We start from the raw sequence: 15,086 nt of genomic DNA, 5'->3' as shown, positions 1-15,086 counted from the left end.
AAGATGAGATCCTATCCGTGATTAAAAGACTTTGGCCAGGACCGGGCCCCTGACCTTGATGGATACTCCGTCTCCATCTATCACATCCTTGTTCATCAAATTTCACAATCGAGGAGTGATCCATAGGGCTTTGAATGCCACATTCATTACCCTCATCTCAAAAAAAGACCGGGGGGGGGGGGGGGGGGGGGGGTGAGGAACTCAGGGACTTTAGGCTAATCAGCCTAATGAATAGCTCCTGCAAGATCTTGTCCAAGGTCCTTGTCTCAAGACTTAGAAGTTTGCTAGGGTGGGTCATCTCCCCTACCCAAAGGGCCTTTGTCAAAGACCGACAAATTCTTGATAGTGCCCTAATCGCACATGAGTACATCCACTCATGGCACGAGACAAAATGGCAGGTGTGATCATAAAGTTGGACTAGGAAAAGGCATACGATCGCGTAGATTGGAACATTTTGGACTTCACCCTTTCTCGGATGGGATTCAATTCCAGTTGGAGAGCTTGAATTTCGGCTTGCATCTCTAGTTCGCACTTTTCGGTGCTCATTAATGGGTCCCCAAAGGCTTCTTCCCCTCTTACCAGGGCCTCAGGCAAGGTGACCTGCTTTCCCCCTTCCTTTTCGTGATTGTCGTCGAGGTTTTCAGTAGGTCGATCTCGGGCATGTATCTAAGTGGCCTCCTCACAGGTTTCAAGGTAGGGAGGCATGGCCCGAGATTTACCATCTCCAATACGCAGACGATACGCTCATCGTTTGCGACGCTAACCCCACTAAATTGAAAACTTGAGACTCTTCAATGCTTTGAGTTGAGGACGGGTTTCAAGGTTGAATACGGCCAAGTCAAAGATGATCTGGGTCCATGTCCAGCCAGATATCTTATCATCCCATGCGGACCAACTCGGCTGCATCACAGAACAATTACCCTCTACATATCTAGGCCACCCTCTTTGTCTAAGCAAACCTAAGTCCCACCAATGGAGCCACATAGTGGATAGAGTTGAGCGCATGCTCATCGGTTGGTTGGGGAGATACCTTTCCTCAGCAGGGCGTCTCATCCTCATTAAGTCCACGTTTTCAAGTATCCCCATCTTTCAGATGTCTCTTTTGCTTATCCCTGTCTCAGTTGCTAACCGGCTAGAACAATTCATGAGGAACTTTCTGTGGGCAATACCATTTGATCTCCTAGGCCAAAGTATGCTCCCTGAGAGTTCAAGGGGGTCTAGGGATTTGTAATCTCAGAGCCAACAACTTAGCCCTCCTCGAAAAATGGTGGCGGAGGTACACCACGCAAGAGAGCCACCTTTGGAAGGAGGTTGTTCGCTCTAAATATCGCTGCCAGCCGAATGATTGGCTACCCATGTCACTAGTAAGCTCCATTTGTTCCAGGATATGGAGGTCACTTCTCCATTGCCTGCCTCAGTTCACTACCTGTATTCGCTTCCACCTTGCTGTGGGCAACTGTGTCCAGTTCTGGTCACACTTATGGCTCAGCCAAACCCCCTTAAGGATAAGTTTCCTCTTCTCTTTCGTCTTGAGCTTAACCTCCTAGCCACGACTGAGGATCATTTCCAAACAGTGAGCCAACACAGAGTGTGGAACCCGAGATTTAGAAGGCCATTGACAGACCTCAAGATACTTGAGTTTCAAGCGCTCTCCTCTATTCTTCACTCCACCTTCCTACCCATGGTGGGGCATGATAACATGATCTGGACCCTTACAGACTCTTCTCTGTCAAGCCTGTCTTCAAAACCGTCTACAATTCCCCCCCTTCCCCCGCACCTGTAGTTCACCATCTCGCCGTGGCTAGGGCTTGGTTCCTCCAAAGATCCAAATGTTCAATTGGATAATCTTCTCTAAGAGAGCCCTAATCATCGACCAATTACAAAGAAGAGGCCTTCAGTTACCCAATAGATGCAAAATGTGCCTAGAGGAAGAGCCAAAGGACCATTTGCTCATCCACTACGCCACAGCCAGCAATCTGTGGGAGCTCCTTCTCCTGCTCTTCGGATGGTCCTGGGTGACCCCTTCATCCATTCCCCAATTGGTCAAGGCCTTCCTCTCTCCTCCATGGGCCAAACAAGGAAGATACCTGTGGTGCGCAGCGGTTGCAGCTATCCTTTGGGTCATCTCGTTGGAGCGCAACAATAGAACATATAGAGGGGGGAAGCTCCACCTAATGGCTCTTTTCGACAAAGTCACACCACACTTTTTATCTCATTCTCACTTGCCACCTCTCTCTCTTCTTCCTACACCTTCATCTTTCTTCTAACTTCCTCCCTTCGTTCTCCTCTGTTATATACTATTCAACACTTACGAAGATTAACCTAGATCTAGGTGGTACTTTTGACTATTTGAAGTCCATATTAAGTTAGAAACAATATTATCAAATACGAGCGCACAACGCATAATGCATTCAAACTGATGCGTGTACCTTGAGGTGCACTGCACCACCCCTCATATGTGGGTTTTGGCGATGCATCCGCATATATAGTTGTGGGAAACACCTGTGATTCCGATTCGTTTCAAGAATCGGAATCGAGGAATCGCGTGTGCCAGATGATTGCTAATCTCAAAATCTCCATCCTTATAATGAAAACCATTGAAGGCGTGATTCCCAATAATCAGAATTGTGATCCAATAAAATAGGAATTGTGATTCTTATTTGTAGGAATCGGTATCCCATCATGTTCGAATCGAGTCTCCTGCCTTTCAGGAATCGCACATGACCCCACACAGTTCAATGACTTTCAGAATTGCGAGTCTATCAAAATGGGAATCTTGATTCCTACATTACTAGAATCATTGTCCCAATCGATTGGGAATCGAGATTCCCAGAATTTAGCAAATATGCACCCATCCCCTCTAGTATATTAGAGAAGTATTTTGCGAGGAAAGATTTAAAATTTTACATAGATGATTGGGGATGGATATAGATGATACCATAGCTTGGTATTAGCTTAAAAGACCAAGCTGTTGCATTTTCCTCAAAATCCTAAGACCGAAAGTGGCCATGAATTTCGATCACTGATAAGCATTTTACTCAGTACTAGAGATGATCATTAATAAGCAGTTTATTGATCACCCACCAAACATGCCCCACATAATCCTTTACTTTGTACAGTAAATGATCAATAATAAGCATTTGGTTATTGCAAAGTTTAAGGGGGGAAAAAAAACTCCTCAACCCCCGGCCCCCACCCCCAAAACGAAAAAAAAAAAAAAAAGCAAAAAAATTCTTCACCCCCAAAAGAAAAGAAAGAAATAAAATAAAACCCATGGAACGATTTTTTGATGGTTTAAGGGGATTAAAGCCTAGAAATCAACTAAACTGTTTTCTAGATTTCAAAGATTCCCAAAAAATGTGGGAATTCTTTGGGCGATCAGTTGAGATTGATGGGGCATTGTGCCGAAGGTTTATCGGGCAAGCATTTACTAAGTATTCAAAGATTTCTGGGGCCAAGGTGATTAAAACCTAGAAATGAAAATTTCTTTCAAATTTGGGTTTGGTCTTGGAACTTTGGAGCCTAGGATCATTTGAGACATTGATTTTCTATATTACGCTTTTAATTTTATATGTCATGAACTTTTGGTGTTTGGACCTTGGGGTCTGAATGTTAATGTATTTATGATGCACTCTACAGTGTAACGGTACCTTGTTTGCTAGTGCTTGTTAGATGGCTAATATATCTTGTTAAGTGCTTGATTGGTCACTGGTTAATTGGTATTGTTTTGGTTAATTGGTATTGTTTTGGTTAATTGGTATTGTTTTAATTAATTGGAATGAACTAGATGGATTACTTTGTTTTACATGTTGATTACATTAGACTATTAGAGAATGGAGACTGCAAACTTGTTACTTTTATCAAGTAGATGGTTTCATTTCATTTACTTCAATTAGTAGTGTAGGGAGTGTTTAGGAAATTCTTTGTCAATTCTCTGTGTTGGTCACATTGACAATGGACATAGCTTTTATGATCATTTGAATTGGGGTTCTTGTGGTAGTCATCAACTTTTGGATGGAGCTCCTCTTGATGTCTACGGCTGTTGGGGTTCTTCTTGTTTCTGCGATTATCTGGATGTTGTGTATATGACTTGAACTTCATGTGCTACATCTGTTAGAGGAACAGGAGTTGGAGAGTGTTTGTAAGAAATCAACGGTTGCAAATCTTTAGTGAAATTGCCTGAAAACCATGTGTCAATAAGGAAAAAGGCTGACATAGTGGCAAAAAGGGCAAAGCTCTAGCATACTTTTTGTTGTTGGATCACCCAAAGTAGGTTGATCCCTTGTCTAAAGTGACAATGAGCAGAGCCATGATCCCTTGTCTAAAGTGACAATGAGCAGAGCCAGGTTGTGCGCATTATACAATGTGGTGCTTATGCTGGAGATGGGTTGCATCAAAACGGTAGCATGAAGCGACTCACAAATGGGGATTGGGTTACTGCTTTCTTTCACAATATTGTCCATCTAGAAGGTGTGGCTGTATCCTGTAATCAAGTTGAAGGAGTCGAGTATGAGGGATACTAGGTGCTGGAAGCGGCTTTCTTTCAGAATCTTTGTGTGGAGGTCTTCTTTTCTTCCTTAGACCTCTTCTAAGAGTCCTCCCCTTCATGCTCCACTTTGATAGAGTGCTGCATAAAATTGTGTGGTTGGAGCCTATCATGCAGTGGTTTACAGTCTAGCACGCCAGTTGTGTTCTTCCGGCAACTTGGAAACTGGTGTTTTAAAACTCTGCGATTTCTGTTGATACCATGCATAAGGAAAAAAAAAAACATTATATATTATTTTTATTTAAAAAAAAAAGTTTATCTAATGTTTTCTTAAGTCCCCAATAAAACCCTATTTAAAATTTTATTTATTTTTAATATTTTTTTGGATTACCAATTCGAACTGATCAGATCATTGATTCAATGATCTGACACGGATCTGTGGGTGAACGATCAGCCCCACCAACCCAGGATTTAAAACAGTACTCAAAACTGTTTTCTTGTCATGCAATCCTTACGATTTTTTCTTCAATAATCTTGTAAAATGGATGGCTGATGATTGTCAGAGGTGTTTTAATGTTGACACTTCCTGTTTCTAATTGATTTGTAAAGTTGAACTGTTCTTACCATGCTAATCATCTATCTTAGGTGACCCTTAAGTGTGCCTTAGATGTTTCTTTATTGCACATTGAGCCTTATCATCATGAGGATGATTTACTGTTACATGGTTAATATGATGAAATGGAAAGAGAAGGAAAAGATGCTTAAGTGAGCAGCATATAGGAGAGCAACAAGCGTAGATCAATTCTTCATTGCTGATATTTGCATCTATTTTATTGTCTATGTAATTGAAGCATCCCACAGAAGTTTGGGGATCTCTTTTCTCTTTTTTGATAATTGCGATCTCTTTTCTCTTTTAGTCATTCCTCAAGTAGTAGCGAATTTAGTTTCGTGATCTTTATTACTCTTTTTGGCTGTGTTGCCACATGTCTATGCATGATTCTGCATGAACCATTAAGAACTATCGCTTGTCTGCTGGAAGGATGAAGAGGAAGTCAAATCTATGGCACGCTTGTTTGCAGACATGGGAGATTCTTATGTCGACTTAATTGCCACTGGTATATTCTGTTTGTCTCTTAAACTTGATAATTACATATTCTTTCCAGTCTTTGGTCTGAGATATTGAAGGGCCCCCTTATGTGTTAGCTCATTATATTGCTTGGTCTGTATCTTATTTTTTTTGTGTTGCCCCACGAACTTGGTTTATTTTGGTTTAAAAATACTATTTAGATATTTGTCTCAGGTTCTGATGAATCGATGATGATTGTGAATGTGCTGCTGGAAGTTGCTTCACATCCAGATTATGACATTACTTCAATGACTTTTAATTTTTGGCGTAGTCTCCAGGATAATTTAACTCGAAAGTACGTTTTGTGGGGTTTTCTCCAGTTCATTTGTTGTTAAAATGTTAGCAGACCACATTATTTGATCTTGTGAGTTTCCTTCAGGGAATCCTACCTATCACTTGGAACTGAAGCAGCAGTTGAAGCTGAAAAGAACCGGAGGCTCTCAATTTTCCGCACGCCATATGAAATGCTTGTGTCCTTGGTAAGCTGCTTCTGCAAACTACATTCTTCTGGACTCATTAGGTTGCTTTCCTTTGATAATGTGTTATGCATACTGCATGCTGTCTTATTCTTGAATGTGGCACTTCTTTGGATGTGTCTGTTCTTGTTTACACACTATGCTGTATTTTATATCATGCTGCTCCGGAATGACTTCTTTTCTGTTCAGGTCAGTTTTCGAGTTCAGTATCCAAAAGAGTATCAGGAGATGTCAAGAGAGGATCAAAAAGACTTCAAGCAAACCAGATATGGTACTGCATATTGTTACATTATGTTGATGCTTATTAATTAGTGTCTAGTACCTCCAATAGTGCTTGTTCCCCTGGGTTTCTTTTTCAAAGGATTTGATGTTTTCCTCACATGACAAGCACCAATTGCAGAAGCACAAGACCTGAGTCAATTATATTCCCAAATATTTAATAAATCTTCTTCTGAGTTTCCGCTAATCTGCTCTTAATCCTTTTTTCTACAATCTACTTTTTAAATCCATTTGGCTGTAGATATTTTCTCTGGATGTTACATATAGATTTTGCAATTTAATTTTTAAATGTTGACTTAATAAGAAGAGTGAATTTTACTTTAAAAAAACGTTGACTTAATAAGAAACAACTTGTGCTTTTCGTTTTAGTTTTATTTATGAAGGTCTCATTACTGATCGAAGAAAAGAGAACTTGTGAATGGTTTAGATACCCGTGGTTCATTCAACCTCTCTTGCCCTCAACACTCACTTCTCACTGCTTTCAACACTATCTAGCTTTGCTCTCTGGTCAGTGTTCAAGCTCGTATACCATATCCAACATTTCCTTGCTTGTCATTAGGTAAGAAAATACGCAGATGTGGTCCTCTGCATAATTCAAAAGCTATGACATGACAAGGAGGTTAATAGCCTCTAATTCTCAATAGTTGGCCTTGCGGGTTAGCGGTGTTGTAGCACTTCCGTTTATGGGACTTGGCAAGCTTAAATTATTTTCATTATCTGACTTGATATGGTTAATCTGAATGCTTGCGTTTCTTTTTTATGTGTTGATGGTGGAATTGGAGCATAGGATGTTATGCTGACGCACCTGCCCCTCTAACCACCAACCTACTGTATTCTCACTTTGAGTGGTCTTCATGTGGCTGATCATTATGTGTCTCTGGATGGATGCAATACATTTACATATTTCTGTACCAGGTGACCTTCAAACATCATTCCAAGCCTTCATATCCCATGTTAGTTGAATCTTGATACTAATATCCTTAGTAATGACAACACCACTGCACTAACCCAGAAACAAGGACAGTGGACATGCTTTTGAATGTGGGATTTTTGGGTCATTGTAATTGATTCTTGATACTTTGAACAGATCAGGCAGGTCCCAGTGGATCTTGCAGAGTGTTATGGATGTGGATAGGTCTTTTAGGTTAGCGCGGACTCTAAGAAGGTTTGGGCTTTTATTGGGGTTACATGGTGGTCTTCAGATTTTGATAACCTCCCAGGAGTTTAGGCTGAGTCCTAGAGTACTCTAGGCAGCTCCTAAACCAGAGAAAAGGGTGCCTTGATTTGTGTGTATCATAAAAATCCTAGAGTTTCAACATTCAACTCTAGAAGCCTTTTGAATCTTTGTTCCATCTGTCATCAATCTTTACTTAAGCTGCAGTTTGAAATGCTGGCCTCTTTTGTATGATCAAAACATGAGCTGTAAAGAACAGTGCACGACAACAAAAACTGTTTATATATTTCTTTTATTGGCATGTTTCAGGGATTGAGCTGCGGGAGACAGGATGGTTTCCATCTAGGTCATATTGTTTTGCACTCAATATCTTGGCTTCTTGCTGCAATATCCTGTAAACACGAAAGAGTTGGAAAGAGAAAATGATTTTTATTCATTCATGTGATGTCGAAAGCCTTAAATTATGGTGTTAACAAAAAGGAAAATTTAGTAGACTGTGATAACTCCAAGTATGAGGGGTAACAATAACATCCATTTCTTATCTCCTAAAGGCAGAACTACCAATATGTGATGCAAATTAGTACCATAGAGAAAAAAAACGCAAAGATTTCTTATGGAAAATTGATGTATTGATTCGAAATTAAAGTGCCATGTTCTAAGTTAGGGTTTTAGTTCATATTCACATCAAATATGACTTCTATGTTACCAAATTTGGCTATTTGTTATTCTTCCCATAAACATAAATTCTCATATTTGAATTTATTTTGACCCCATTGCAAATGGTATTCTACACTTTCCAAGTTCCTTTGATGGATTTATTTGCTTGTAATGGTAGGGTGATAAAAAAAATGCATAATATTATGCTCCACTCTTATTGACTTCCTGAAGTAATGGACGTGTTTTTTCTCAGCTGTTGCGGATATTATAATGGATGCCGCATCAGTTTTGGGTGGTGAAACAACTTTGAAGATTCTATTTGTTAAATTTTTTGAGGTGAGATTCTTTCTAGTTGCTCATAATTTCAATTAATTTGCGTGAATATTGCTTCATCTGAGATCACATTGGGAATTATTTTTCTTGGAATGCCTGAGTACTAGAGGAGACATTACTCTTCATTCAGGTCTCCTTAGATTAACTACAATTGCCATGGAGGCATTACCTCTCTTTCAGGTCTCCTTAAGTTGTGTACAATTACCATCTTATGCATTTGAATGTAAGCAGCTTAGTGAGTATTAAGTGATCTATCTCACACGCGATAAGTTACAAAATTATAGGAAACATTACTTAATAAATATTACTTGATTAGTTGGTTCAGGCCCCACCACATCCTTCTCCATTGGGTTCCTTATGGCTTGGAAAAACATCGTTTTGTTCATTCATTCATGATCTACTCCTTTGGTTGGGACAATAAATGAATAAGCTTTTGTAAATTGAAGAGTTTAAGCAACCAATGTGTGGCATGGCCTGCATAAGGTCGTCACTCTTTGACTCCTTTTTTGTCTTTAATCTCTGAACTAGGTGTATTTATAGTCTTATTTATAATAAGAAGATTGTGTTATGTCAAAGTTTGGTTATATACCATAAATGTGAATTTAATATGTTTACAACTCACAGCACTTAATTAATGGGTCCAATTTTCAAACTGTATTTTGTTCTCTATGATTGAGAAATATTTGTTTTATGCTGCATTTGATCCAAATCTCTGCCAAAATATGAGAGTGGTTTTAGGGCCTAGTATGGCCATAATGAGTTTTGAAATTTTCTGGCCCTCTGGCATGTCTCATGAGATTTCATTTCTTGTTTTAGGGGGGTTTTGCCTGAACAGTTTGGTTCTCAGTAAAAACATCGAATGTGAGAGTTTTGCTGAAATTTCTGGGCTGTTCTATAATGGGCTTTAGTACTACTTTTCTGTTGTGGTTTTTTCTGCTTGGATGGTTGCTGATATCAGTCAGATTAGCTGTAAGGTTGTAGCTCTTTGATGAATGGCAATTCACTCTCTCAGGGAGGTCATTTGCCTGTTGCCAACATTATATCTCCTTTATGTGGAGAGAATGTTTGAAGCAATGTGATTCTTTATACTCTGGATTGTTGTTTCTGCTGTAATCTCCTTTTTTTTCCTTCTTAAAGCATGTCTGTTTAGAAGCAGTACAATTTCTCAATTCTGTTTCTGCCTTTCATTACGGAATTTACAAGTAGTAGTTAAATGACAACTGGCCATTTTACAATGTTTTTTCCTGTTCATATGAATGATATCTTAAGATGTTATCATGGTTTGAGTATCCTTTTAAATATTGGTTGCAAACAGGCAGTTGGCAGCAAGGGAAACAATGAATCCTGGGATTGGCGTGTGGCAGAAGGTGCTCTATATTGTATCAGAGCGATATCAGAATATGTACCTGACTATGAGGTCGATATAATGCCACAGGTATGGAGATATGATGTCAACATATTCTCTTTTGCTGCCATACATTGAAATTTGGCTCCAATTCTTTGTAGCTTCAATGGTATTGTCAATGCTGCTTATTCTTTATTCCCCTTCCCGTGTTTATTCACTTTATGAATTCCACTGAGTTTTTAATTCTAATAATCCTGTATGCATTGTCATGGATTCATGTTATGTTTTTTGCTTGCAGGAGTAAACCTGCACTGCATATTGCCTATTAATGATAATGTCTCGTAATATCATGGGGGCTTTGATGGTGAGGAGATGAGTGATTAGTTAGCTGGAAATTTCAATGTCAAACTGTAGTGACTGAACATTCAGTATCTCTTATAGTGCAGTAGCACAAATAATGTGTGTAAATAACTACAATTATATGAAAAAATCCTAAATTTCTTGGGGGCTTTGATCCTAAAGATATGGTGACTTATGCTTTGACCAAGGGTGTGGCCCTTGATAGAGTAGAATGGTGGAACGGGATTAGTGTAGCCGCCCCAAATAGAATGACGGAACGGGATTTGACTTCGCTCTTGAGTGCTAACACTTATTACTCATATTATGACTACTAATGGAGTAAATTGCCAAATTTTAGTTCTATTTATTCTTTCGGTGAGTGGATACTGCCACCGATCTTCGCAAATTGTCTTGAGGGGACAGTGGGGATGGTTTTTGTCTAGATCCTGATTGAACCGGTAGGCCCATATGCAACCCACGCCAACCCCCTCCAACCCCCGGAAAAAAAAAAAAACCAAAATAAAAAAAACCTCAAAAAAAAGGAAAACAATTAATTTAAATATTCAGGGACTTCTAGCTCATGCCAAACTAATGTGTGAGAGTATGTGGTTGCTACCCACCAGCATCCAAATGCTTCTCCCCCTACCCCCCCCACCACAAGTTTGTGTGCTCCTCTTTTCTTTCTTGTCCCTGGCTGGAGGGGCATATGGCAGTCCTGTGTCCTTACAGTAGTTCCCAGGTGACTTTCACTTGGGGCTTCCCATCGTCCAACCTCAAGTTTGAGGATTAGTTAGGAGCGCCCTGTAATGTCCATGCTTTTGTTGAACATGTTTCACTTTGTTTACTGTTTTAGAATGGGATCGACTGCCACATTTTGTCTTGTTTCTTTAGTACTTCAAAAGTGTTGGGTGGATAAGAGATATTTAAACCTTGAATTGGTATCGTCAGGATTGGGAATTGAAGTCATGAAATCATTTATGATAAACAATTGCTAATCATCAGAGCAACTCCATCATTAAGTCATTTTCCTGTGGATTACTGAGTAGATCACTGTTTAAAATAGAGATTAGAGGTTGTGTATAATATGCAATTATGAATCTAATCTCTCTTCTGTTAGATGTTTTATTTGTATATTCACAATTATACTTCATTTTGTGATATTTTATGATTACAACTGTTGAAGCCGTATTTTAAATATCTTTGAGAATTTCATTCAGCTAGTTGTAGCTGTTTTTTTAGTATACAATGAGGTGAACTGTGATATGCAACATGTCCCTCTCAAACCAATAGGTTAACCTTTATTGGTGTTAAACATTAATCACGGCCTTATGATAAATGTGCTTACCTTTTCAATAGAGCCTAGCATCGTCATTTACCAAGTATGTAATTGAAACCTGAAATTGGTTATGGATATATATTTGGTGGTATTATGTTGATAAGGCTATGGTCAGAACATGTTCATTTGTAACCATTCAATAATGTCCTGATGAATCTGCATGGCATGCCTTCAGAAAATCTGAAATGGACATTCTTGTAAACATATAGTTGATATTCCTCCTAACCTTAACCTATTATCTTTGTTTCTTATGAGAGGCTTTTGGGCATTGTTATTTTAGGATTTGAAAATCCAATTTATGTGTACCAGGGTGACACAAGTATTGGAGTTCATTTTCATACTCTAAACCTGCTGTAATTTTGCAGCATTGGATTTTTGCCCACATACATTAAATATTAATCACATTCTTAAGAGAAATGTCCTTACTTTTTCTAACAGTGTTAGTATTGTCATTTACCAAGTATGTAATTGAAACCTGAAAGCTTTTCTATGGGTTAAGGACATATGCTTGACAGTGTTATGTCAACACGACCTAAAGAAGGCTATGATTAGAACATTTTTATTTGTAAGCATTGAATAGTGTGTCGTGACCGAACCCTAAGGCATGCCTTCAGAAAATCAGAAAAAGGAAATTCTTGCAAATGTAGAGATGATATTCCTCCTGACCTTGACGTATTACTGTTGTTTCTTAAAATAGGGTTTTTGGGAGTTGTGTTTTAGGATTCGAAAATCCAATTTATGTGAATCAGGGTGACACAAGTATTGACATGCAAGTTTTGTTGCTTGATTCAGCATGTTTCAATCCTCATGACCTGCTGTAGTTTCAGCTGTGAGCATGTTGCAGCATTGAGTTTTTTCCCAGCTACAAAACTACAATTTAAGTTAAGGAAATTTGTACAGGTTATGGCCATTCTCCCCAAACTACCTCATCAGCCACAACTACTTCAGACTGGTAACATGCTTTTGCATCTTTTTTTGGCACTCTGGAAAGCATTCTGTTGTATACAGCTGTTCTTATTTTGTTTCTGTGTCATGCTTTAAGCTTGCTTGACAATTGGAGCATATTCAAAATGGATAGATGCCACACCAGTTGCCCTGTCTTTTCTCCCATCTATTATTGATATCCTTACTGGAGGAATGAGTACATCTGAAGAATCTGCTTCTGCTGCAGCTGTGGCTTTTAGGAATGTCTGTGCTGGTATGGCATGCTTTCATTAAACTCATATTACTAATCACCAATTTTATTCATTTCAGCTGTCTTTTGTAGAGTATCTTACTTGTAATGCATGTCGCTTTCTGAATTTTGCTTGTGGAGTTAAGTATAACCTGATGGTCTTCCAAGGATTATTAGAATTTGTAAACTAATATATTAAATTCCAGTGGCTTATTTTACTTCCTATATGAGATGTTATCGGTTTCAGGCTTTCAAGTGCTGGGTAGGCAAATGGTCTTTGTTTATGATGGTCCACGGGGGCAGAACAGGACCTTCATCTATACTTTCAAAACTTAAAATGTGCCCTTCCAAAAGTCTTGAGAGAAGAAGAGCTTACTAATGGAATGTAATCCACCCCAATACATTATGATACAGTTAATAAAAATCAATTAAATTAGAAAAATAAAACACAATACGGATGATAAACTACTTGTTGATATCCTTGCAGTCATAAACTGCTATCCTCATGACACCTCCATCAGAACACAATTTTCTGGGGTTGGAATACTTTGTGATTTTACTCTGATGAGAACCAAATTATTGTAGATCTATCAATTGCTGAAATTTCAGTTGGCAGTTGAAAGGAAAAGGAAGAAAGTTGTAAAACTTTTTCGTACGTTTCCTATCGAGGTAGTGGCTAGTCTCTATTTTTTACGATGTTACTCTAAATTAATGATGATATGCTTTCACTCTAAAGATGCATTTTCACATAAATATATCAGAAGAAGGTTATTGAGACTAGAATTTAGTGGACATCCTTCGACAAGTTTCACCCAACTGCATTTTTGGATTCTCATATCCGAGAGTAAGTTTGTTCATACAGTAGACATATGTCTAGTAGCATGTCTTACAAGAAATTTGCATTCTGCTGCCATTGTTTTCTATACAACATACTTTTTATTTCTGAATTTTTCAGCATGTCTTACAAGAAATTTGCATTCTGCTGCCATTGTTTTGTATACAACATACTTTTTATTTCTGAAGATTTCTTTTCATTTTGGCTAATGATGATTATTCTTTTGTTTCTTTTTTTGTAAGAAAAACACGATTATTTTCCCTTCTCTTGTTGTTTTTTATGTAGTATTTCAATCAAATTCTGAGGATTGAAGATCTCTACCATGCCCAGTTTGGCTTAATATGCATGCTTAGTAATCTGCAGTCTCGAGAATGAATAGTTGTCTCCTTTGTAAAACAGTTACCAATTAAGAAAGGTACAATTTTAGAATATTTTATTTCATGAGAAAGGGTTGAACTGCTGCTGGCTCACACAACAATATTGAAGGAGAGAAATAAGACCCAAAAAAAGAACAACTATTGTTCCACTGCCATTTCATGTATTTTATGTTGTACGCATAAGTTGGTTTATGAGCTGTGGACAAATATAATACAAGCATAGTATAAAAGTGTACATAAAGGACAAAGGTGCCCTTATGGGACCCCTTACTATTAAGTTTTCACAACCTTCCCCGGCCGGCTTCTTTAGTATAATTGGTTGCAAGCTGTTTAGAGTCTCTCACATTAGGAGAAGATATAATCCTTGAAGTTACTTTGTCACACATGTAGTGACAATCAACTTTAATGTGTTAAGTTCACTCGTGGAATACTAGGTTGGTTGCTATGTGGATCGCAGCCTGATTATCACAATAGAGTGGGATAGACCTCACCCGTTCAAAGGAAAACCAACATCATTAAGAAGTGCTTTCGACCATACTAGCTCACATGAAGATGATGCCAAAATTTGTACTCCAATTCCTCAGTAGAGCGAGCCATAACATTTTCTCTATTTGCCACACTATATAACAAGATTGCCCTGGGAGAAGTACAATGGCCAGTGGTGGATCGCTTATCGAGAGGATATATTGCCTAATCTGCATCGGTATGTTCATATAGATCACTGCAAGCATTGTGACCCAAGTATCTCCTTTCATGGAGTTTATTTTAATCAGCAAATGATGCGAGTGACTATGTGAAGATTGGCTAGTGCGTGGAGCATGCTCTATTGGCTCTTTAAGCTAACCACAAACATGATGACGGGGCAAGTAATGATCAAATAGATTACGCAACGAGTAATGATCAAATAGATTACGCGGCCAACTAATCACTGGTAGTATTCAACATCCTAATGTACCAGAATTGAGTTCTGGTATAGAGTCTATGGGATGAGCTGCCAAATTTGTTGTTTTCTTAAAGATCCAATGTTTACCTACGTTGGGATATAAAAGTTTCTCTATGAACTTGCAACCTCAATGCCCACAAAGTATTTATGCACTCCCATATCCTTAATATCGAACTGGTGTGCAGATACTCCTTAATTTTTGGATT

At 38.6% G+C, this 15,086-nt stretch overlaps 1 protein-coding gene across 11 annotated transcripts in view; it reads left to right on the top strand.

Annotated features, from left to right (window-relative positions):
- Positions 1–15,086, top strand: part of MOS14 (ARM repeat superfamily protein) — a 69,045-nt gene that overhangs the window by 33,459 nt on the left and 20,500 nt on the right. For 3 of the 11 annotated variants that reach the window (XM_088867765.1, XM_088867766.1, XM_088867768.1), the window contains 8 exons: positions 5,526–5,601; positions 5,787–5,907; positions 5,992–6,091; positions 6,278–6,359; positions 8,452–8,534; positions 9,847–9,966; positions 12,452–12,503; positions 12,594–12,749. In XM_088867765.1, the coding sequence (XP_088723891.1) occupies positions 5,526–5,601; positions 5,787–5,907; positions 5,992–6,091; positions 6,278–6,359; positions 8,452–8,534; positions 9,847–9,966; positions 12,452–12,503; positions 12,594–12,749 (790 nt within the window). Of the gene's footprint in view, positions 1–5,525; positions 5,602–5,786; positions 5,908–5,991; positions 6,092–6,277; positions 6,360–8,451; positions 8,535–9,846; positions 9,967–12,343; positions 12,504–12,593; positions 12,750–15,086 lie in introns of all 11 variants that reach the window. The other 8 variants (XM_088867763.1, XM_088867764.1, XM_088867767.1 and 5 more) reach the window with 3 other exon arrangements.

The sequence above is a fragment of the Amborella trichopoda genome, chromosome 5 (assembly GCF_054954075.1).
Source record: "Amborella trichopoda isolate Santa Cruz 75 chromosome 5, AtrichopodaSantaCruz75HAP2 v2.0, whole genome shotgun sequence".
NCBI classification, from domain to species: domain Eukaryota; kingdom Viridiplantae; phylum Streptophyta; class Magnoliopsida; order Amborellales; family Amborellaceae; genus Amborella; species Amborella trichopoda.
Note: the sequence above shows the minus strand (reverse complement) of the source record. Positions and strands in the feature narration are given on the sequence as shown.